The sequence below is a fragment of the Ranitomeya variabilis genome, chromosome 8 (assembly GCF_051348905.1).
Source record: "Ranitomeya variabilis isolate aRanVar5 chromosome 8, aRanVar5.hap1, whole genome shotgun sequence".
NCBI classification, from domain to species: Eukaryota; Metazoa; Chordata; class Amphibia; order Anura; family Dendrobatidae; genus Ranitomeya; species Ranitomeya variabilis.
Window position 1 is genome coordinate 165,720,510 of NC_135239.1, and position 23,031 is coordinate 165,743,540.

Sequence of the window (23,031 nt, forward strand, 5' to 3'; positions counted from 1 at the left end):
CAGGTGTCAGTAGTTCAGATCTCCCTGTTTTCTTAACCTCATTGAAGGCTACTTTCAAGTCCTGATCAGGGTATCCCCTCTCCCGGAAACGACTTTGAAGGTCATGTGCTTGTCTCACAAAGTTATTATTATCCGAGCAGTTCCTGCGTACTCTCATGTTCTGCCCTTTAGGAATGCCCTTTTTTAAAGCCAAAGGGTGTCTACTCTCCCATCTAAGAAGGGAATTTGTGGCAGTGGATTTCCTGTGGATACCGGAAATCCACCATTTGGATGTATAATTTATAGGTTAGCTATATAGTACGGTGACCTCTTTCTCATCCCCTTTGTAGATGGCTGATAAGGTTCTATTCCACTTTGGTGATAATTAGTAAGAGAGCAAGCACAATATATTCATCTGCCATTTTAATAGCCATCATTCCTGGGCAGGGTACGCTTTGCATTATGGTACTTTTCACATATCCGAAGGGAAGGTTCCAGCTTCAGAAATGGTAAAATTTATTGAATTAAAAAAGTGGTTCCATTATAAGTGTAGACACAGCTACGCGTTTTGAACATCCATTGCGTTTTTTAACAAAGGTAGCTTTGTTAAAGAATGCAACGGATGTCTGAAACGTGTAGCTGTGTCTACACTCATGATAGAACCACTTTTTTCATTCAATAAATTTTGCAATTTCTGAATCTGGAACCTTCTCTTTCTTCATTTATACAAGTGGTCCCTTGAAGGTCCAAGCTTCTAAGGATGCCTGAAAGCCGGGGTGAGATGGTCTGTCTTTACCTTTACTTTTCACATATCCACTGATTTCAAGTGTTTCAGTGGAAAGTTTCCTATAGCTAGTGTTGACTTCAGACATACTTGTTGTTAGCAGCAATTCCAAATAAGATATTATAAAGTCAGCACCTTATGTACTGCATTCCTTCCAATACACATCAATTTGCAGCTGGATTATCCTACTGAACACAAATAAAACACTGCTTTCCCCTTCATTTCATAATCCAGACCAAACACATTACCCTTTACAAGCCTGTGTATTACATAGCCACAGTTTCTGTAATGGAAAATCCAGTAAAAAAAATGTTACGATTTGAATGTCGTGAGAACACACAATGAAAGTGATGAATTTGGTAAATGTTTTATATCATTTCAGTAATCTATAGTATAACAGCACAGGACATGTAAACCTTATCCAGAAGACCCTGCTCCTCTACTTGCGGTTGGTTCCCCAGTCGTGGTCTCTTAGCCTCATGTTACTCGAACACTGATTTTGGATTATAGTCTCAAATTTCTGTCTCTTGTGAGAGACAGTCCGACAACTCACAAACTTTCGTTGAGGGTTGAAGTGTTGCTTATTACTATTCTGTCTAAATTGTCATACATCAACCAGTCTGAAAATGTATAATGTGAAGCCTTATATTATACGGCAGTGTGTGTAAGGTTAAGCCACTAATACTATGTGCTTTCTAAACATTTTATCAAAGCTTCATTTTTCTCCAAGGTCAACATTCCCTTAAATTTATAATTATGGATCCACAGGCTATTAATTAAAGGAAGGCAGATTAGGAAAATGGCAATAACCTCTGTATTGGTGAAACTGCAGAACAGCTGGCTGGGAAAACTTCTCAATAAGCATAGAAGGCTGAGTAACTGCTCCGAGTGCAGCTGTCACATCCGAAGCGGAGCAGACACCGGGTCTGCTAAATCCCTTACAAGTCAGCAGAAACTTCGCAGAGGGAGTTGGCCTGCGTGCAGCTTGTGGTAACGTACTGTGTCCATTCCCACTAGAAAACCCAATTGCAGTTCGGATTTTGTTTTCTAAAGATGTCTAGCTTCTGGTTAGCTATTTATTCAGTGCTCTATTACAGGATATAATTACTTAGAGTTTGCAAATTCTAACACCAGAGGCATATTTCCTAAGCAAGTTATGCGATATAGACGACTATTTCTGCCTATTGTCTATCACTGAGATCTAACGTTGACTCTCCAGATAAATAGAAGATGGGTATAATGAGGAGATGAAACTTTACTAAACTAAAACTGAATGTCTACTGTTTGTAAACTTCTCCAGAATGTCTAATCCATGTTTTGATCCATCCCTGAGCTTTGTGCCATTCAGAGAGACACCGGGCAGGTGTAGGTAACCGGATGTGTAAGCACCATTACGGTATGGCAGATGGTTTTCTCACCTGTCTCCTGGTGCCGTAGGGAACTGAATAGATTTATAGATGTTATTGCAGTTTCGGTATTTGATATAGCGATAGATTATAATCATAACTGTCTAACATCGATACTTTAATGACAAAAATGCTTCCGTGAAGGACACACAGGCAGTTGAAACAATCTTTAGTATGTCTGAGAACTGAGTGTACTACTATTTTTTGTTTTAGCACTCCATGAAACTTTTCCAGCGGAGGATGAATTTCCTTTTTTTTTTTTTTTTTATAAAAAGGGTTCTGCTTGAAATATAGATTCAAAGCGCGATCATAACACCTGGAAGCTGTTAAGAATCTGTGTCTACTTGCTGTGGGATTGGATTAACAGCAAATGTAACCAGAGGCCCTTATACGTATCCTGCCGATGTAAGCACATTATTTAGAAAATCTGTTCCCAGCTGTGCCCTGTCAGCCAAAGGACCCAATGTATTGTACTGCCTGCTCTCTCCAGTGCTCGCGGAGCTCCCAACCTCACTTAATAAGTGTACTGCCTGATTCATCACAGACACATCACTATGGTGAACCCCCCTCGAGCATCTCACAGGTTCAAACACGATGCAACATTATCAAAACAGTATCGACTTATTATAAAGATAAGCGCTGATTGTTTTCTTCCAAGTTTGCAATCGGAGACAAACTCGGAATCTGAGTGTAAACTTCTGAATTAATCAGAATCTCTGGGCACTTAACAGGGGAAGGCGACTTTCAATACTGAACGCCGGTGTGTTTTCAGGTATTTTCTTCATGTTTGTAACGATTAATAAGACGGGAATTCTATACCTATATTTTGCAGCCAGTAGTACTACATTATTGTTTAAATGGGTGTTCCCAACAGGGACAATTATGGCACATTGATAGACTATGCCACCACCGGGAACCTGCATCAATCTTGGAGGCCCAGAGTGCCCCGTCATGAATAGAGAGGGGGTTACGCATGTGCAGCGCTCTACATTCATTTTTTTGAGAATATCAAGAATTGGTGGTTGCACCTACATCTTCTAGACACTTTTGGTATATCGATAAATATCAGTAATAGTATACCACCAAGTGTATACAGGTACGCGCAGAGAATAGCACAATCATATAAAAACTATAAGCCTCCTTCACTGGATAGTGACCTATTGTTACGGTGTCCAACCATACAGTAGTGAGGTGGGACGATAAAAATGAACAACAAGCTTGACCTCTGATAAATTAAAGAATTAATATGAGAGTCTTCCTACCTCCGTAGGTAGATGAGAGTCCGCAGCATTTCTGCTTTCGTTCTGATGTCCAGCAGAGAGCATAGTAGAAACAGGTGGCTGCCCCGGCCGGCAGCAAGCCACCACTAACTAACCTCCTATGAAGAGCGGGGTCCGGCAGAGTCAGTGCCGCGAGGTGTTCCGGCGGTAAGTGCGAGCTTAACACCTCGCGGCACTGACTCTGCCGGACCCCGCTCTTCATAGGAGGTTAGTTAGTGGTGGCTTGCTGCCGGCCGGGGCAGCCACCTGTTTCTACTATACTCTCTGCTGGACATCAGAACGAAAGCAGAAATGCTGCGGACTCTCATCTACCTACGGAGGTAGGAAGACTCTCATATTAATTCTTTAATTTATCAGAGGTCAAGCTTGTTGTTCATTTTTATCGTCCCACCTCACCACTGTATGGTTGGACACCGTAACAATAGGTCACTATCCAGTGAAGGAGGCTTATAGTTTTTATATGATTGTGCTATTCTCTGCGCGTACCTGTATACACTTGGTAGTATACTATTACTGATATTTGTATTATTCTACAAACCGTTAGTGGAGGTTTGTTTGGTAGTGCTGCAGGAAATCTGTACTAGCACATATACTCTGCGCAACCTTTTTTATTTTTTATTTTTTTTTGTATATCGATAAATGTCTCCGGACAAACAGCTCCTTTACCACATTTAACCCAACATGATATCAATCCTCACACAACATTAGTATTTGTCATAATGAGCACCTGCCTCTCCTCGTAAAACATCTTGAGACACTCTTGTAAAAGCAATATTTACATTTTGACATTAGAATATGAACATTGGTTTCATGTATGTTCTAAAATGTGGCAACTGTCCCTAAACTGGCCAGGTAAGAAAAGTATACCATAGCAGCTCATGGGCTTGTGCCTAATATACTGAGGATCGTACTATGGATTTGTGCATTCTGCATTATTTCACAAATGCTAGGGTGCTATATATTATATACTAGGGGTCTAAACTGCCCCTTACCTGAACCTCAACTGTCCATGTCTCAAAGTGCCTTCTAAATAGGGCAAACAAATCAAACTCTGCATATGTAACGGCTTGAAATATGGTATTTAGCATGGAAATTTGCATTGTCTATACCATCTATACCAGTTATGGATCCGTTTTATGTACTCCTCTGTTCAGATTAGTGCTGTGAGCCTCTGCCAGGGGCTCTGCCACTTCTGACAGGAGAAATGGATGTAAATGGAAACCAAGTAGACCAGATTGAAGTTAAAGGCATCTTTCGCTCACGGTTTGGAAATGTCTTGTACTATATGACATTTTTATGAGTAGTGCAGCCCAATATCCTAATGCTGTTTAGATTCCCAAGACCTCTGGCTGACATCCCAGAATTTCCTGACCTTGCACTTCATTAAGCCAAAATACATGCACCGTTTATACTGGCCTACAGATAATGTACAAGAGAGCTGCATCTAGGCTATAGGTCACTGGTTGAGACCCTAGTAGTTTGCTTAAGAAAAAATAAAATTTTATTAAATATTGAGTCTATTGAAAACATATAAACCGGGACAAAGCATAAAAAATGGTCCGTGCTTAAAGAGATATTTTCAAGTTATAAAACTGCTTTGGTTAGTTGGATAGCATTGTTATGGAAATATTAGGGTTGGATAAATATATCCCTGTGTGTGCTGTGGCCGCTCCCAATTAGACTGAGTATTTTGAGCGCTCAAAGGAATGAGACTGCAACACCATTGTGTCAGAACAACATTCCATCAATACTGAATTTTATTGTACATACATAGTTTTATATTTTCACATAGAAAGGAGTGGTTAGGGGTTGTCAGGGGTGGTTAGTTAATTATCATATTGTCTAGCTCCTCTGTCATTGGTTATCTAAACATATATAGAATATTGTGATTAATGCTCATATGACTGCTGATTAAGCTGAGACATCTGATCAGCAGTCATCAGACATCTGACATCATTCTGCTTTTAGGGATGGAAAACCCCATATGATCTGTCTGGTTTATATTAGTTCAGTTTGTGTCAGCCATTTTAAACCATTTAGTATAATGTATATATTAGCTGTGAGCATATAAGTATATATTTGATTATAGAGGAGTATACATGCAAGTGAGATCTACATGATATATATATTTCTATCACAAGCCCCCCTTAGATATCACTTGCCCTAATCCTAGCCTCCTGTCCCAAAGCGCTGCAACTCTTTTGTGCTGTTGGCGAACTGACACAAGCCTAACGCCTGTGCCCCACTCCATACAGACTTTTCGCAAATGGGCGGTCAGGAGATCTGTCCCTAACGGGGGTTCGTTGCAATCAGTCTCTTAGTCAATAGCATGTGTAGTGAGCGATGTGTAGTCTTTATCAGGGAGGTCATCTGTTCGGTCAGGCAGGGCATCCACGACATCATTCTGGCTTGGGTGTCATCTTCTGGTAGGGGAGCTTTCTTGCCATGCGATGAGTAGATCCAAGCGAGTCTTCCCTCCAGTTTCACAGAGTTTGGTGTCATCAGCAGCACTTGAGCAGGACCATCAAATCTGGGATCGAGTGGTGTTCTCCTTACAAGCTTTTTCACCAACACCCAATCTCCTGGCTTCTAGGAGTGCATACCGGACACTGAATCTGGATCTGGCAATGAAGAAAAAACTCGAGAATGGATGTTAGCAAGTTTCTTGGTGATTTCAATTACATAAGCAGACAAAGTATCATATTACATAATCAGCTGCTAAGGGAAAGGATACCCCTAACCTGGGACTAGACACAAACAAAATTTCATATGGTGACAGCTTTCCTGGGCCTCTGGGAGTGTGCCTGAACACTGAGTAGTGTGATTGGGTGTGTGTAGGCCTAAGTCTGACCCTACTGCTGACTAGATCTCTCATGTGAGGTTTGCTGTGAATGCAGGTCCCTGGTCACTCTCTATCACTTCTGGGACCCCATGGCTGCATATCTCATCTCTGAGAGTAGCTTTTTTGCAGTAGTCTTTGCTGACTGGTTCCTCACTGGGAAAGCTTCTGGCCATCCTGAGAACACGTCCACGACCACAAGGACATATTCGAATCCTCCACTTGGCGGCATCTGGATGTGGTCTATCTGGATCCTCTGGAAGGGGTACAGTGGTCTGGCAAGACGATGTGTGGGAACTTTCTTCATTCTTCCAGGGTTGCATTTGCCACAGGTCAGACAGCTGTTTATGAACTTGGCTGTTAGATTGGAGATTTCTGGAGCGAACCAGTAAGCACCAATCGGATCATTCATCTGTGTCTTTAATCTGTGTGTGGGCCCATGTGCCCACTGGACCACCATAGGGTACATGCTTCGGGGTAAACAGGGTTTGTAGTCCATTGAGTATACCCTTCCTTCTTCATGTGTTGCTCTCTTCTGCATCCAACATTCCATCTTGTCCTTTGGGGCTTGCTCTTGCAACTTTTTTGAGCAGATCCCAGGATGTCATCTTGTCAGGTTTCCTGTCTTCAGCCGTCCTGTAGTAGCCGTCCGGCTCTACGACCTCTTCCACTTGTCCATATTGTCTTTCCTTGACTGTTTCTTTGGCTGCCATATCCGCCATGTTGTTGCCTCGTGCCCCTACTGTGTTCAGTTTTCCATGCGCTTTGACTTTTAGCATTGTCACCACTTTTGGAAGTTGAAGTGTGTTCAGCAGGTCCTTAATGGCTCCATTGATGCTTCACGGTTGTTCCGCTTGCTGTGATGAAGTCCCTTGCAGCCCAGATGGGTCCGAAGTCGTGTGCTATGCCATGCAAGTACCTTGAATCGGTATACATTTTCTCAGTCTTGTCTTCTGCCATCTGGTAGGCCTTCATCAGCGCTATCAGTTCTGCTTCCTGGGCTGACAGACTGGGCGGCAGACTTCTGGACCACAGGATCTCTTGATTGCTGGTCGCTGCACCTCCCGTGTGGAATCTTCCTTCATCATCTGCAAATCTGGAGCCATCCACATAGAGGATCAACTCTGGGTTGGTCAGTGGCTCTTCTGCCACCTTGGGTAGTCCTGCTGTTTCCTGTTGCATGATGCTGAAGCAATCATGGTCATCCGTCCGGAGCAAATTCAGATCCCTGCAGAAGGTATCATGCCGATTTTGATCAGACTTTTTATCTGAGGATCCGTATCTGTATCCCCCCTTGGGAGTGGGAGTAGAGTGGGCGGATTGAGGACTGTGCATTTGGAGATGGTGACATTGTTGGGCAGGAGTAGAGAGCACTGGAGGCGAAGATGCCTGGCGGTGGAGAGATGTTTTAGCTGGGTTTGGTTGAGGATTGCTGAGATGTCATGCAGAGCCAGGATTTCCAATGGTTTTTCCACTGATGTCAGTAGTCCTGTCCAGGAGGGCGTGTGCTGCAACTGCTGCTCTCATGCGGGAGGAAGAGGCTCCCCTTGCAACTGGATCCAGGCAAGCTGAAAAGTAGTCCGAAAGTCTCTGTTTTCCCCCCTGAAGCTGTGTCAGGACTCCAGTAGCAAGGCCTTCTCTTCTCATCAAGTAGAGACGGAATGGCTTCTTGTAGTCAGATAGGCCTAGTGCTGGCGCTGAGACTACAGAGCCTTTTAACTTCTTGAACGAACTGAAGGCCACATCTGTCTGGAGGAACGGGGTCACACTGACGTATTCACACTGAGGCTGCATTAGGACGGAAGCATCAGGGATCCAGGCTCTGCAATATGAAACTAGACCAAGGAAGGCCTGTAGCACCTTTGGAGTTGTCGGAGGGACCATCTTCTCCACTGTGGTCTTCCGGTCATCTGTCAGGTGTTTCGCCTGGTGAGCAATACAGTGTCTCTGGAACGTAACTTGCTTCAGACACCACTGGACTTTGTTCTTTGAGATCTTGCAGTGCTGCTCCGCCAGGTAGAGTAGGAGATACAAGGAATGGGCTTTACACGTGTCAAAGTCAACTGCACAAAGGAGTAGATTGTCCATGTATTGTAGCAGGGTTACTTCTGCTTGTTCTGTGACTCAGTTGGTGAGAACTGTGGACATTGCTTTGGTGAACTGTGAAGGGCTGTTCTGGGCCCACTGTGGCATCACTGTCCATGTGTGGTGTCCCCCCTGGTGCATTAAGGCAAACAGGAACTGGTCTTCCGGATGAGGGGGAACACTGAAGAAAACCTTCGCCAGGTCGGTCACTGTGAACACTTTTGCTGTGGCAGGCACATTCGAGAGCAGAGTGTGCGGATTCGGCATAATTGCAGTTTCAAACACTGTGGCGTCATTCACAGCTCTCAGGTTATATACCATTCTGAACTTGGCTGGCGCTCCTTTTACAGTCTTTTTCTTGACGGGGAAAAGCGGGGTATTGCAAGGCGATTTGCGAGGAACAATGATTCCTATTTCCAGGTAGACCTTCAGTCGGTAAGAGGCAGCTTGACTCTAGGCCTGGCCTGGGCCTTACGAGGGTACGGGGTATCTGTCTTGAGTGACACCCGTACTGGGGCAACTTGAGGTTTTCTCACGTGCTGGGGTCCCTTAGACCATAGACTTTCTGGTACTACGTCCAGTACCTCCTTGGGTAGGCCTCATTGGTTGGTTAATGTTCTTGTAGGGCCGCCAGCATGACTCTTCTTGGGTCAGGGATGAAGAAAGTGTCACTGTCCCATCTTCCTGGAACACTGTGGTTGCCTTCAGCTTCTGCAGTAGGTTCGCTCCCAGCAGGTTGAGTGGCAGGTCCTTTACACCACAAACTGGGACAGGATAGAGTGTCCCGGCTGAGTGCACACGCTCAGTGGCTTTGTAAGCTGAGAATGTCTGACTTGACCATCAATGCCCATGCGAGACACAGAGGATTCTGATAGGCAGGTGGGATGAGCGAGTTCCACAGGTGTCATCACACTTCTGGCTGCACCACTTTGGATCTGACAACGCCATCCACTTTAAAGGGTAATTTGAGGTACTGGTCTTGCAGATGAAGTTTTACATGTCAGGAGCGTAGTGTCTTGCAGACCTGGCTTGCTTGCCTCTGTCCTATGGACGGGGTACTTCACTGCTTTCTGCACTTCCTCCTTGACCTGTTTCTCTGGACCAACTCTTGGATTGCATGGGTCCAGTCTCTTCGGGGGCGTGAGTGCTTTGCACTGGTTCTGGAAATGGCCAAACTTGCCACAGATGTAACACTTGACACTTTTTCTGTCTTTGTAGGGTGGTTGCGCTTTCAGGTCAGTGGTCACCATGAGAGGGGCTGTCTTCTGCACCCCTGGTTGGGACTCAATCCCTTTGGCTACTGTGGACAACGGCATGATGGGTACTGTAGCGGCAGCGGGGTCCGGCCTGCTGATTGAAGCTGCGGTGGTAAGACGGGGCCTGCAGGTGCATTCGTGGCGAGGCCCGGGGTGCCATGAGACCGGCGGCTGCATCCAACCCAAGGTCTTGGGGCGTTACAGGGGCTGTGGCTGCATCTGCCATCACTTCTTCCTCCTGCTCCGACATAGCTTCTCCCCTTTGCTAACCTTATTGAGGTCGGTGTCTCCTCTCTGGAGTCTGCAGCGGTTCTTCTGGTGGTGTGTTGGTCGGCACTTTGCAGCGTCTTCACCTCTGGCTCCCCTTCGAGCGTTCTCAGCAGCACGGCACCCGTTTCCTTCTTCGCGCTCTTTGTGGTGCTATAATGGCGGCAGTTTTGGTGACAATCGGCAATAAACAGTCTCCTAGGCGCACATAAAACATTTTTTCTGGGTCAGTCCACTGCTATTGACCTGTTCCTAGGCCTAGCCACTATCAGTGGTTTCCTGATTGGCTGTCTCAGTCCATGCCCAAAGGCCTGTGTATCTGGTCATGAATGGTAAAGCCCAAGTCTTGGGATACTTGCATTACTCTGCAATGAAACTTCTTTACAGACTCTGTCTTTTCTTGGCTCATGTCATGTAAGCTGAGGGCCTGTCCGGCCAGCCTGCCTTTGGCCCACTCTCTGAGTTGTTCAATTAGCTGTGGCCCTGACTTCCAAGCATGTACGTCTGATTCTGCTGGAAGTTTGAATTGTTCCTTCATGATTGGCCAGAGTGCATCACCTGCTTCTATTTTCATTCATGGCCCAGAGATCATTCCAGCTGGCTGCATATGTTTGCTGCTTCTGCTACTTTCTTCGGTAAAATGGCATGGGATGCATCCCTGGGTCTGGACTATTGTCACCTGACTTGAAGTGCAGTGCACATAGTGTAATGGTGGTGCCTCTATCTGCCCCTGCATTCTTGGTGCCTGTGGGTTTCTTTTCTAGTACTAGACAGCATGTATGATGTTCCCTCTTCATCTTCATCAGAGGAATAGTTGTGATGGCTTGTACCGGGGTCATACACTGACTGATTTTGGACTTAGAAGTTGCTTTTTTGTGTGAGGATGTCTCCCCCCTTGCTGAAGCTATGATGGATTAGGATTATAGTTTCATGTTGGTGTGAATGTGGATGTAGGCAGCTCTGACCGGTGTTGAAGCTGTACATTATCAATACATGGTGATATCAAAGCTCATGTAAAACCTTAAGGGTTACAATATTGTTGACTGTGAAATGAGGTAACGGAGGATCTGTCAGTGAGCTCGTTCTGATATCACTCCTCCCCCCTCTGCACCCAGGGCTGAGCTGACTGCTGCCTGATATGTCTGGGGCTGCCCACTGTAGGGGGGGCTTTCAAAAAAAAAAAAAATAAAATAATCACTTTTGCAGTTAACTTGCTTTTACTATCTGCTGTCTTTAAATTAAAGCTTTTATCTTTCATAGTGTACAGCTGGTTTCCATGGCGTTCGGCCAACAGTGCCTGCCCAGACCCTGGCTGAATGTGCACAGTAATAACATTTTAGGAGAGGGTTTAACGTCTACCATACCAGTAAGCTCTCTGCAACCCATCAATTTCTATACAGTAGTCAGCTGCTCACCTCCCTCACCCTTCTTCTCAGCTCCTGTTAGAAATCTTGCAAAAATCAACAGCCACCACCATTGGCAGCATTCAGTTCAGTTCTCTCCAAATCATGGCTCTCACTAAGACGTGAGCTTGTTGAAATATACTGTTATCTCCGTGTGTAAGTACAGTGATAGAAGTGTAGACTCCAGAACAAACATCTGATTGCTGAATGTGTTACAGCAGAACTTGTGATAAACTTTATAGTTCTATTAAAACTACAGCTCTGCTACTCACCAGAACTGTCACTCGAGGAGAGAAAGTTGTGTGCCGTTCAAGAGACAACTTGAGAATAACACTTTAATATTAGTTATATTGGGTTAAATACAAATTAATATAACATGAAATTTACAATTACATGTGCCAACTATAAATGGGGTGTGTTGAAAAGAAGAACTCCAGAACCATGTATAGTGTTAAATATCTCTATGACACTAACATCTACTTACTGCAACCCATGGGCGCTCATAAAGTTGGTAAAATATTAAGATATTACCAATGAGTTTTCATTTCTGTATATTTATTCCTAGGACATAATTACTTTATTGCTGTGGACCTAAACTGTGACAAACAGAAGATGAGGACCTACACACTGGTGTCCATAATTCTAGTGATTTTGCTGTCCACTGGATGGGCTCAAGAAGAAGATCCCTCCACCCCAAAACATCAAAAGCAGAGAAATCAGCAAAGGCGTAGAAGAGTGCCGATAAGAAATTCTAACAGAAGGCAAAAGCTGCTCCAACCACTATCGATTCCGCTTCCTACATCGAATGTCCCATTGTACAATGGAGATGATACCATAGTGCACATCCTACAAGCGGTTCTAGGGATCAGTGAACAAGCCCCAAGCTACAACATTATACCAGGTATGATGTGATTAAAGGGAGCAAATGTAATAATAATTCAGCAAGATTATCCTGTCTTTTTATCATTTGAGCTCATTCTTGTATTAAAATTTTACTTTACTCACTAAAGGTTTGCCGTTAAAAAGAAAACAATTGCAACTTTACAAAGAACTTTGATAAAAGGTATCTGACTGATATGTGTATACAGCTCCTGGGCAGACCTATGCTTGTCTATAATTGCAAACTACAAAGAACCCCAGTATAAAGCTGGTCAATGCAGTCATGCGTTAAGTCCCCCCAATCTACTGATTGTAAGTTGGAGAGTTCAGATTGCAACCAGATCTCTCTCAACAATGGCACAAACAATGTATGTTTGCACTATACATGTAAATCAAGTGAACGACATAATGTGACAAGATCGCAACTACTTTTTTTCCATTCTGTAATGAATCTAGACAGAGTTTTCCCAACGTCTATGCCTCTCCCCTACAGCCTGTCATTTATTACTAAGAGGAAGGAGCAATTAAAAAAAAGATTAGTTGGAAAAAGATACATATTCTATAAAAAATGGTGAATTCCCTTAAAGGGGTGGTTTGAGACTAATATTTATTTTAATCCTAAATGCCTGGCTATGTATTGTAATAATCTAATCTCTTTTTTAATATACTTTAATTAACAAGTCCTTACAATTCCCTCTCTACTCTCTCTAAATGCTTTTTTTTTAACCTACTTTGCTTGATGACGTTTTGTTTGAGAATTCCCATTGCATGCTGGGATACTTAAATGGGACAGCATCAGGGGGGCACAAGCTGTGGCCACTACTTCAGCCTCTTTCCCACTCCGAAACAGAACCGTCATCAGTGACCTCCTTTTCAGGGGCTGGGTTAGTCCCTGTTCTACTGAGAATGCACCGGTTATCAATTCCAATATATGCTCAGTAGGATCTTGTTACTGTGCAGTATTGCTTTCAATCCACAGTGACAGTGCGCTCCTTAGCCAGCTCTAATGAGAAGTGATGAGCCAGCAAGAGTGCACTATCATGCGCATTTAAAGGGGATATCTGGGACTTTACACAAAAAAAATGTACCTAAGCACTAACAGGCAGGTAATTGCAACTTACCTGCATGTTGTACACAATGCCGTTCTTCCCCGCAACAGAGTGGTCACAGATACTCTGGCTGGGAATTCAGCTGCCTCTGCTGATGTGACAGGGTGGGACTTCTGAGGTAATTCTGATTGACAGCCGGCTCCCCCAATTAGGCAGCGGGAGTCCAGCTGTCAATCAGAATGGCATCGGAAGTCCCGCCCCATCTACCCAGCAGACCGGAAAAGAAGCCTCCACTCTGTAGATGGGACGTCAGCGGAGGCTTATGAATCTCTGGCAGGAGCGGTCTATGACTGCTCTGTGCCGGGGCAAACATGGCACCGTGTACGACAGACAGGTAAACTGCAATTACTTGCCTGTTAGTGCAGATATCCCTTTTAAGGAAAAGGCAAAAAAAAAAAACAGACTAGTCCCGCCCCCACACAGATATCTTTCAAAACAGAAGTAGGTAAAAAAAGTAAAGCTGTTAGATATATTATAAAGGGAACAGCAAGGGCTTTTTAATTAAAGGGAACCTGTCACCAGGTTTGGCCGATATGAGTTACGGCACCTCATTCAGGGTTGATATACAGCATTCTATAAGGCTGTATATCTGCCCCAACCTGACCTGCAAGAGAAGAAAAATAGTTTTTATTATACTCACCTGGGGGCGGTCCGTTCTGATGGGTGTCGCAGGTTCTGGTCCGGCACTTCCCGTCTACTTGTGATGCGGTCCTCCTGCTTGCTTCATGTGGATGACATGTCCGTGCGTCATCGACAGGGGTTCCCCAGCATCGCGCTCCTGCACAGGCATACTTACCTGCCCTGTTGAGGGCAGAGAAAAGTCCTGCAGTGTGCAGGCGCCAGGAAAAGTCAGAGAGGCCGGCACTTGCACACTGCAGGAACTTGCTCAGCCCTCAACAGATTAGAAAAGCTATTCGATTATTACATTAAATGGACAGGCATTTACGATTAAAATCAATATTATCTTTGGAGCACCCCCTTAAGCAGCTTTTGCTGACAGCTTCCATTTTTTAAAAGGAAGCAAACACATAGGCAATTTGTGTATATAGCAACAATAAAGTTAGTCATATAAATCTGCTTCACTCTACTCTTTTGGACAATTTATGATTCTATTAAATGTTAAAAGTGGTTGATTATACTATATTATTATTATTATTATGTTGTACTGCCATTTAAAGGTTTAGGAATCTTTCCTGTCTTCCATTAAAAAGAGAAGCAAACTCTAATTTACAAAGCCACATAACAGTTTATAGGGCCTAATTAAGAATATATTTCATAGCACAATGATGACTTCAACAAAAATCTCTAAGAACAGTTGCTAGCAAATTATAGGATGGCAATTGTGACAGAGTTGAGTAACCTAAAAATCACATTAAGTGTGCTCTGTGGTTGGAGAATGCAATGGGAAATACAAGGAAGCAAACGTTAGTAACTTGGTTAGCTTCCATAGGCTAATTCATAAATTGGGCAGCAGTAATGTAAGGCATGGGGCTAGATGACTTCAGAATTGCCTTATATACTTCAAATGACCAATTGCTCAAACTATTTATGGCGAGTTGCCAATTGTAAATTGCATAGCTAGCTAAAAACGGGAAATCTGATCAATTCATTATCGGTTTAAAATATCCAGTGTTCGGCACTGCAGATTGTGGTGCACTATCGAATAACTCCCAGCACTTAGATTTTAAATCTTGACTCTTATTAAAAATCAGGGAGCGCTCCAGCCTGTCCAGAGTTATCAACAGCAGTCACCTATTTTAACACTTGTTAAGCTACAAGGATTTGCGCCAATGAAAAACTCTTATAACAGAGTTAAAGGATATTTTGGATGAAGAATGTCAACTAAAAACTGTTGGGTGGCATTGGCGTCACTCACACTGCGTCTATCATTTCCCCCTGATGACAATTCATTTGAGGGCGATTGCTAGAAGATGTGGGTTGGTGCTCGAATCACTCACTGCTCCTATCGCCAACCCCTGACGATGTCTTGTTTCACAGTTAAAAGATGCGGCAGAGACAGAAAAAGAGAGCCAGCGCTGCACTCACCTCTCCCACAGCTTTTATCACCATGAATCCAGGACATCTTTAGAGGGCGGCGATGCAAGAAACTGCAATAAGTAACTGCTGCGCTGTCACCGGGTGATGTCCTGTTTCACAAGGCAAGAGAAGCTGAGGGGAGTGAGTGCAGCCCCAGCCTTCTGTGGTGTCCTGTTTGAGACTCCTCTCAAACAAAACGTCACTGGAGGTGCAGTAAAAAAACAAGTTTAGAGATTATTTAGATAAAGAAAAGTGTAGGGTATTTCATAAAAAAAAGATAATTAAAAAAGTGATTTAGGTGTAAAGATAGATATTTAGAAAGAATATTCTAGATAGTGAAACACCCCTTTAAAGACCTCAAGAATGACAGTTTAGCGTTACAATGTTACATTTTATTATAAAGCTATAGTGTAGTTGTATACTGCATTATATAATTCTTCCAAAATCATAAGTTTAGTTTTAGATAAGATATCTTGTTATTCTCGTTGCTCTAAATCTAGAATATCCAAAGTCTGCTCTTTATTTAGCGGCTTTCCAATTTGGGTCAGAGAAGGGGTCTGAAGTAACTTTTTGTTATTGTCTTCATGAGACCACATTGCCAATACCAATGTCAATCTTTGGTAAGTTTTAGATGAACAACTTTATCCTGACTTTTCAAAATTTAGAAATGTGTGCAAATCCTCGGGTTTTCCTCCTCTTAACCCAAAATGCCTTAATTACACCATTTTGGAAACACAGGTAATTCATTTCTTGTGTATGATGCTAGTTTTAGTGTGTTTAGAGAAAGCACATTGCAATGGGTGTGTTTCCCACTTTCCGCAGAGCACACACATACAAAACACTGATGGTACAGGAGAAAAGTAAAGCTACTTAGCCTCCCAATCAGGTCATTTTAACAGTAAACGCATTAGCAACAGAGGGTTAAAGTGAAAAAATAATGAAAACCATTTTATCATCATGCTGTATATTAATTAATGCCATTAAGAGAGGCTATAAATACAAACTAGTGCGACCTACCACAAAACCCTCAATAAGCAAAACAAAATAAAAGGCATATCTTTGGTTACAAATAGAACAATGAGCTATAATTGGTCACAGTCAACAGCTGTTACAAAACTGGGAAGAAATACAGTACATGTCGGCTTGTTTTACTAATGTACTGTACAATACTGCATAAAAGGATTAACCCATTTACATAATTTATTATGTATCCACAGAGCCAATGATACATTTAGAATTAGGGGGTGTCTAACCGCTGGTTCTCCCACCGATTACGAGAACGGGGTCCTGTATCTTGGATGCCAATGATGAGCATGCATGTCCACCTCTCCTATTACTGACTGACCTGGTTGGAGTAGTGATATTGCAACCACTAGGGACAGCACCGGCAGATATCGTAGTTTGGGATAGCCAAGGAGTCGATACACAGGAACAGCAATGTAGTTTGAAGGAATAAGCAGGAATCGTAGTCAAGGAAGCCAGAGGTCGTTTACCAGGAGCAGCAGTGTCGTTTGAAGGAATAAGCAGGAATCCAGAGGTTATTTACCAGGAGCAGCAGTGTCGTTTGAAGAAATAGCAGGTGGAAGGAAGCTTGACTAAAGGCAGGTTGTGACCGGGTGTACGGCAGAGCAAGAAGGGACAACAGGCCAAGGGATGATTCCACAGATTTATTATCAAGAATGCTGGAACAACACATGCAGGTAGATCTACAGAGTCCACAATTAGTCCAACGGAACAGGTTCGGGGGCACCTCCCGATAATCCTTGTGCCAGCTAACAAAGCAATAGTCCCCACGAGTCGAAGGGATACCAAAACAATCCCACGAACGACGAGATATGTCCTCAGCTCAAGTCTCGCCCCGTTCGCTTCCGCAGTCCCAGATGGACGTGGGGTCTTGCCTCAGCTAAGAATCCCCACTCCTTCTCCTTCAAGGATCAACTCACATCTGATCTCAAAATAAGAATGGATTGTCTGAGCTCCTGGGATCCGCCCATGAAGGGGGGTAGGGGTCACACCTTCTATTCAATGGTTGGGTCCATCAGAAGATTCTAGACTGGTTGGCTCCACTTAGTCTATGTAGTATGTACATTTGACTAGCCACCTGCTGTGAAGAAGAATAGCTATTCTTTCACTAGTGATGATGACAAAGCTTAATTACATTATAGCTTAGGGCTGCAAGAATTGGGGGAAGGAGACATATTGTTACAGGTGAACTCCCAGCACAAGAAAATACATAAATTACAGCTAACAGAAACCAGAGAACAGTTACATACATCAAATGGCATATTATTCAAATACAGGACAGGACAAAAGTACATATCATGACACAGGTAGCTCAATAATCACGGAAAGAGCTGAGAGCAAGGCCAGGTTTAAATAGGGTGTGCAATCAGAATGAGCCAATCAGGAACTCAGGGTGGTGACCAACAGGAAACTCAGGAGGAGACATCAGCAACAACATAGGTTCAAGTATTTGGATAAGCATGGAACTGTCCAGTGAGCTGAAAAGCTCAGAAGGAAGAGCTGCCGACTGGTGCACAGGAGCTGCTAGGTTTGAATCCTGACACCTCCATTCGATCACACACTGTCTATGGGTGGGTAGTCACACATGCATGTTACTGCTCTTAAAGACTTAGTAAAGTGACCGGAGTAGTGGTCAGGCATGCAAACTACAGTCTCATTCACAAAGGACTTAAAACCCGTTTTTGGCTCCAGATCTGATCAATGGTTGAGTTGAAATAATCCTATATCGCTACCTATTTGTTGTCATTTCACCACTCCAAATGGAGATATTCCTTAAATCTGTCTTAGCAGACCTATGAATCCAGATTGGAAACACTATTTATACACCAAGAATGTTGCCTTATAACATGAAATCACTAGTAAAGATGCAATCCAAATAACAAATCTGCAATTGAAAACATCCACAAATTTCTGTCTTACAAGCAATAATTTTATTTTTTCTGTTTTGCAGTAAAGAAAGGTCACTGCATGGTAAATGGCATAGCAATGTACGATAAGGCAGTGTGGTCTCCTAAGCCATGCCTGACCTGCATGTGTTCCAATGGGAATGAGATTTGTGATGAGACGGTCTGCCCCCCTCTTACCTGTCCAAAGACGGAGATTCCCGCTGGTGAATGCTGCCCAGTGTGCAGTCAGACTGGTATGGAATAATTCAATATCTTACAGAAGGTGACCCTCTTTTGCACTATATAACATGACTGAATTCTAACATCTAACAATAAAACTTCATTGTACGAGAAGTCTCACCTCACAATAGCAAAACAAAGAAAATGATGTTTTATTGATAATAGTAAAGAAATATAATTTAGTAATAAAAAATTATATTTTTTTCTGAAATGAAAGGCAACACTTCATATTGTGCATGTTAACCTCTGTTAGGTACTAGACAATAATGTAAAAATACAGACTCTGGGCAGTGACGAGACTTGAAACTTGTCAGCCCCAATGTGAAATTTCCAACGAGATCCTCAACTGTCACAGAGATTTATTAGTATTACTCATATTGGTAACATTAGTGGTCTCATTATTTGGATCCTGGTGCAACTTCAACCCTGCTTATAGTTATGCCCCTGTCCCTGGGTATTCCAGGTCCAGAACTCATATGCAATTTGTATGGCAAAACCAGCTGTTTAGGAAAGTGTCGGGAGCAGGACACCGCGCATAATCAGCAGACAGGGATCCAAGAAGTATCGTTTCTCCTTGCGGAGAGTGACATGTTAAGCACGTCGAGGAGACTTAAAGCCACAATGCTCCTCTGGGAAATATGCAAATTGTCTTTTCAGAGAGGAAGAGGACTAGGACTCTAGTGCCCCCTATTGGAAGTAGCAATTCTAAGAGTCAATGTCGACCCTTTAACGAGCCTTGTCACATGTCTTAGGATAAGAGCCAAACCAAATCTCAATTTGTAGACACTGTGTTTCGGGGTACTGCCCCTTGTCAGTGCAAAGTGGAGATCTGGTTTGGCTGATTGAGAGGCGTCTGACCGGGATCCAAGAAGTATCGCTTCTCCTTGAAGAGAGTGACATGATAAGCATGACGAGATGAAGAGACTTAAAGCTGCAATGCTCCTCTGGGAAATATGCAAATTGTCTCTTCAGAGAGGAAGAGGACTAGAACTCTAGTTACACCTATTTGAAGTACAAAACACAGAGAAAAACACGACTATAAACTCCCAAATATGATTTTAAGTAATCCAAAATAGATTTATTGAGAAAACAGGTAAGGGTGACAACAAGGAAGAGGAAGGGGTACACCCCCTAGCACATGCCTGAAACGGACACCCGTAGGGACATATAATGTATCAAAGGACTAGGTAAGTATAACTACATACATGTATTGCACAATTGCCACCTAGCCTAAATTGTTATAACACCCAGCATCCAGGTAGAGAGGGAAACCATAGAATTACCATATTCATAGAAAATATTACCCGTATTTAGCCAGGGAACTGTCCACAAGCGTCCTCCCCGACGCGCGTTTCGGCAATGTAGCCTTTCTCAAGGGGTGAGAAGGGAAGGGAACGTGCACGAATTAAAAAGCCCCACGCTCCAATCAGATTACAGATTCTTAATGACCAGGTGGCCCAGGCCGTAAAGGCGGCATATTGTTGTAACAGACAATGCTACTAAGGGCCAGTCAGAGCGAAAAGTCCTACAATAAGGGCCACCTGGTCATTAAGAATCTGTAATCTGATTGGAACGTTTTTTGCACTAGTTTTGCGACTTTTTCCATAAACATGTCCTTGTAAACATGCATCACAGTATAGGTATTATTTTATTTTACTAATTTAGTTTCTGTGATTTTCTATTTGTCTTCATGAGGTGTGTTGACCTATTGGAAGTAGCAATCCTAACAGTCAATGTCGACCCTTTAACTACTTTGCTACTTCCAATAGGTGGCACTAGAGTTCTAGTCCTCTTCCTCTCTGAAGAGACAATTTGCTTATTTCCCAGAGGAGCATTGCGGCTTTAAGTCTCCTCATCTCGACATGCTTTACATGTCACTCTCCACAAGGAGAAATTATACTTCATAGATCCCGGTCAGACGCCTCTCACTCAGCCAAACCAGATCTCCACTTTGCACTGACGAGGGGCAGTACCCCAAAACACAGTGTCTGCAAATTGAGATTTGATTTGGCTCTTATCCTCAGTCATGTGACAAGGCTCGTTAAAGGGTCGACATTGACTGTTAGGATTGCTACTTCCAATAGGTGGCACAAGAGTTCAAGTCATCTTCCTCTCTGAAGAGACAATTTGCATAATCAGCAGACAGGGTTTATGGCTGATGTTACCCCTCTAACCTTTTTAAGACAGCCTCTTCTTAGGCAATTCCTATAAAAGTATATAAACCAAAACCATAACCCAGAGAGGGGTAGTAATTCAAAAATAGCTCTAGCATACAGCAGAGGCCTATAATGATAAAGTGCAGGACACAAACATTTTTTAATCAAATAAATAACTTTTTTTTGTTGCAAAAAAAAAAGCAAAAGACACAAAAGTTCATAATTGTGATCGTCCCAACACAGAAGACACAACTGACATATGTTGTTGGGTGAACTAAAGGGAAAGAAACTCCTGGAAATAACAGTCCAAGTAAAAAAGGAAAAAAACCGCAATCAATTCATAACGACACATGCACAATGAAAATAAGAGTGGCATGCCAAGGGAAATGTATTGAAGCAAAAAGTCAATCAATGTAAAGATATAATAGTATACATCCTGCCAGCCAAGATGAAATGGGCTCACCCACCAAACACACTCAAAGTGTTTCACAAATGCTTCATTAGGTGTGGTGATGTCGGTTTCGAGGGCAGGCCCGGTCTCTTCTCACTGGGTAATCTCCTTACAATGTGCACTCAGTGCACTCTTTTGTCAGCTCATCACTTCTCATTGGGAGTGCACTGTCAGTGTGCATTAAAAAGAATATTGCACAGGGACAAGATCCCACGTTGGAATTGACAAACGACGCTTGTTCAGTAGAACAAGGACTAGCTCAGCACCTGACATGGACTTCACTTATGCCGCTTCATTTCAGGGTGGGGGCAGAGGCTATGGCAGACATTAAGGATTAAAATAAATGTTAGTTACACAACTCCCCTTTAAGCTTTTTACAATTAAACAGTAAGTTTGAGTTACTTGGATTTCTATTGTATCCATAATCTGCTGTGTGTGCTCTCTAAGGCACGAGCTGTGTGCCGTTTCATCACGAGCTGCACACTTTTCAGACCTTTTCTGAGCGATCAGTGGAGGTCTCAGGACCGGGGCCCTCCCTGATCTGCAGACTCATTAATATGCCTAAAAATAATTTTAAAAAAAATCTACGGTAATTTTTGTTACTCTCTAAAGAACGACGTATATTTGCAAATATAAGGAAACAGTAGTAGAGAAAATACAAGTGAATATAATAATTTCAACAGTCACACAATTTGCATGAAATATTAGCGGTGTTATTAATCCAGAGTATAATCAGCATTTCACCAGATACTGTCTAACACCTTCCACTATGATTCCTGTTAACACTTGCACAACATTTTTGCATGGTGCCAGAACGCACATTTACATACATGCAAAGCCAATGTAAAAGACTTCACTGAGGTCTCTGTGAAGTTTTAGTTTCTGAAGCTAAGAAACACATTGGCTTTAATGTATGTTATTAAAATTATTAACCAGTATGCAATATAATTACAAATTACATTATTTCCCACAAATATCAGCACAGTAGGTATGTACTTAAAACAGCCCTGGGGGGAAACGCTCCAGTTATAGCAAAAAATACAGATCTGCACACTTTGGCATGCAAGAAAGGACTGATGGAATGGAAATGGTTAACAAATGAATACTCCTTTATCAAAAAAAACTTAATGCTAAGTGTTTTTTTTAATGTTTTCTTTTTTTTTAAACTTTTTTAGAGTCATATTTTAAAAGCCATAAGTTTCTCACCTTTAAGGTGATTAATTATATTTGCCAGTGACCTCACCTTGATGTAGATATAACTTATTAAAACTTTAATTCACTCTTTGTAAGGAGGAATATAAATAAATCAGCAATTCTTCCATTTTTTTTTCCACCCTGTTTTAAAGTTAACACTATTCGCCATGCGGGTCAAGTAAAGTGCTAACTTTATCCTGCAGGTCAGCATGGTTATGGCAATAATAAATTGATGAAGTTATTAATATTTTATCATTTTTACACAAATAAACTGAAAAGAAAAATAATTTGATCGTGTGTTGCCATATTCTGAAAAATCATAAGTTTTAACAATTTTCCTTTCGCGGTACTGAATAAAGGCTTATTTTTCTGTGCAACAAGCTGTAGTTTTCATTGGCACCCTTTTGTGGTTAATGCAACTTTTTTATAACTTTTTATTACACATGTTGGACAGAAAAATAAATTCTAGATTATATTTTCGTTTTTTGTTTTTGCGTTTTCCGTTTTTTTTCTCTTCTTCCAAAACCTGTATTTTTTTTTCTATTGACATAGCTGTATGAGGAGTTGTTTTTTTTGGCAGGGCAAGTAGTATCTTTGAATGACACAATTTATTTTACTGTATCATGCTGAATAACGGGAAAAAAATTCTAATTGCTGTGAAATAGTGAAAACCATGCAATTCCAGAATTGTTTATTAAGTTTTGCTTTTGCGGTGTTCTTCGCGCGGTAAAAATGACCAAGAAACGTGATCCTCTAC

General features: G+C 42.4%; 2 protein-coding genes across 8 annotated transcripts in view; one reads left to right on the forward strand and one right to left on the reverse strand.

Annotated features, from left to right (window-relative positions):
* CENPP (centromere protein P) overlaps positions 1-23,031 on the reverse strand; it is a 392,292-nt gene that overhangs the window by 60,955 nt on the left and 308,306 nt on the right. The gene's annotated exons all lie outside the window — the stretch shown is intronic.
* ECM2 (extracellular matrix protein 2) overlaps positions 1,628-23,031 on the forward strand; it is a 51,377-nt gene continuing 29,973 nt past the window's right edge. Inside the window, exons 1-3 of one of the 6 annotated variants that reach the window (XM_077276787.1) lie at positions 1,628-1,753; positions 11,865-12,200; positions 18,299-18,487. In XM_077276787.1, the coding sequence (XP_077132902.1) occupies positions 11,912-12,200; positions 18,299-18,487 (478 nt within the window). In that variant the 5' untranslated portion in view covers positions 1,628-1,753; positions 11,865-11,911. Of the gene's footprint in view, positions 1,759-2,553; positions 2,575-2,636; positions 2,942-11,864; positions 12,201-18,298; positions 18,488-23,031 lie in introns of those variants that run through there. The other 5 variants (XM_077276783.1, XM_077276784.1, XM_077276785.1 and 2 more) reach the window with 5 other exon arrangements.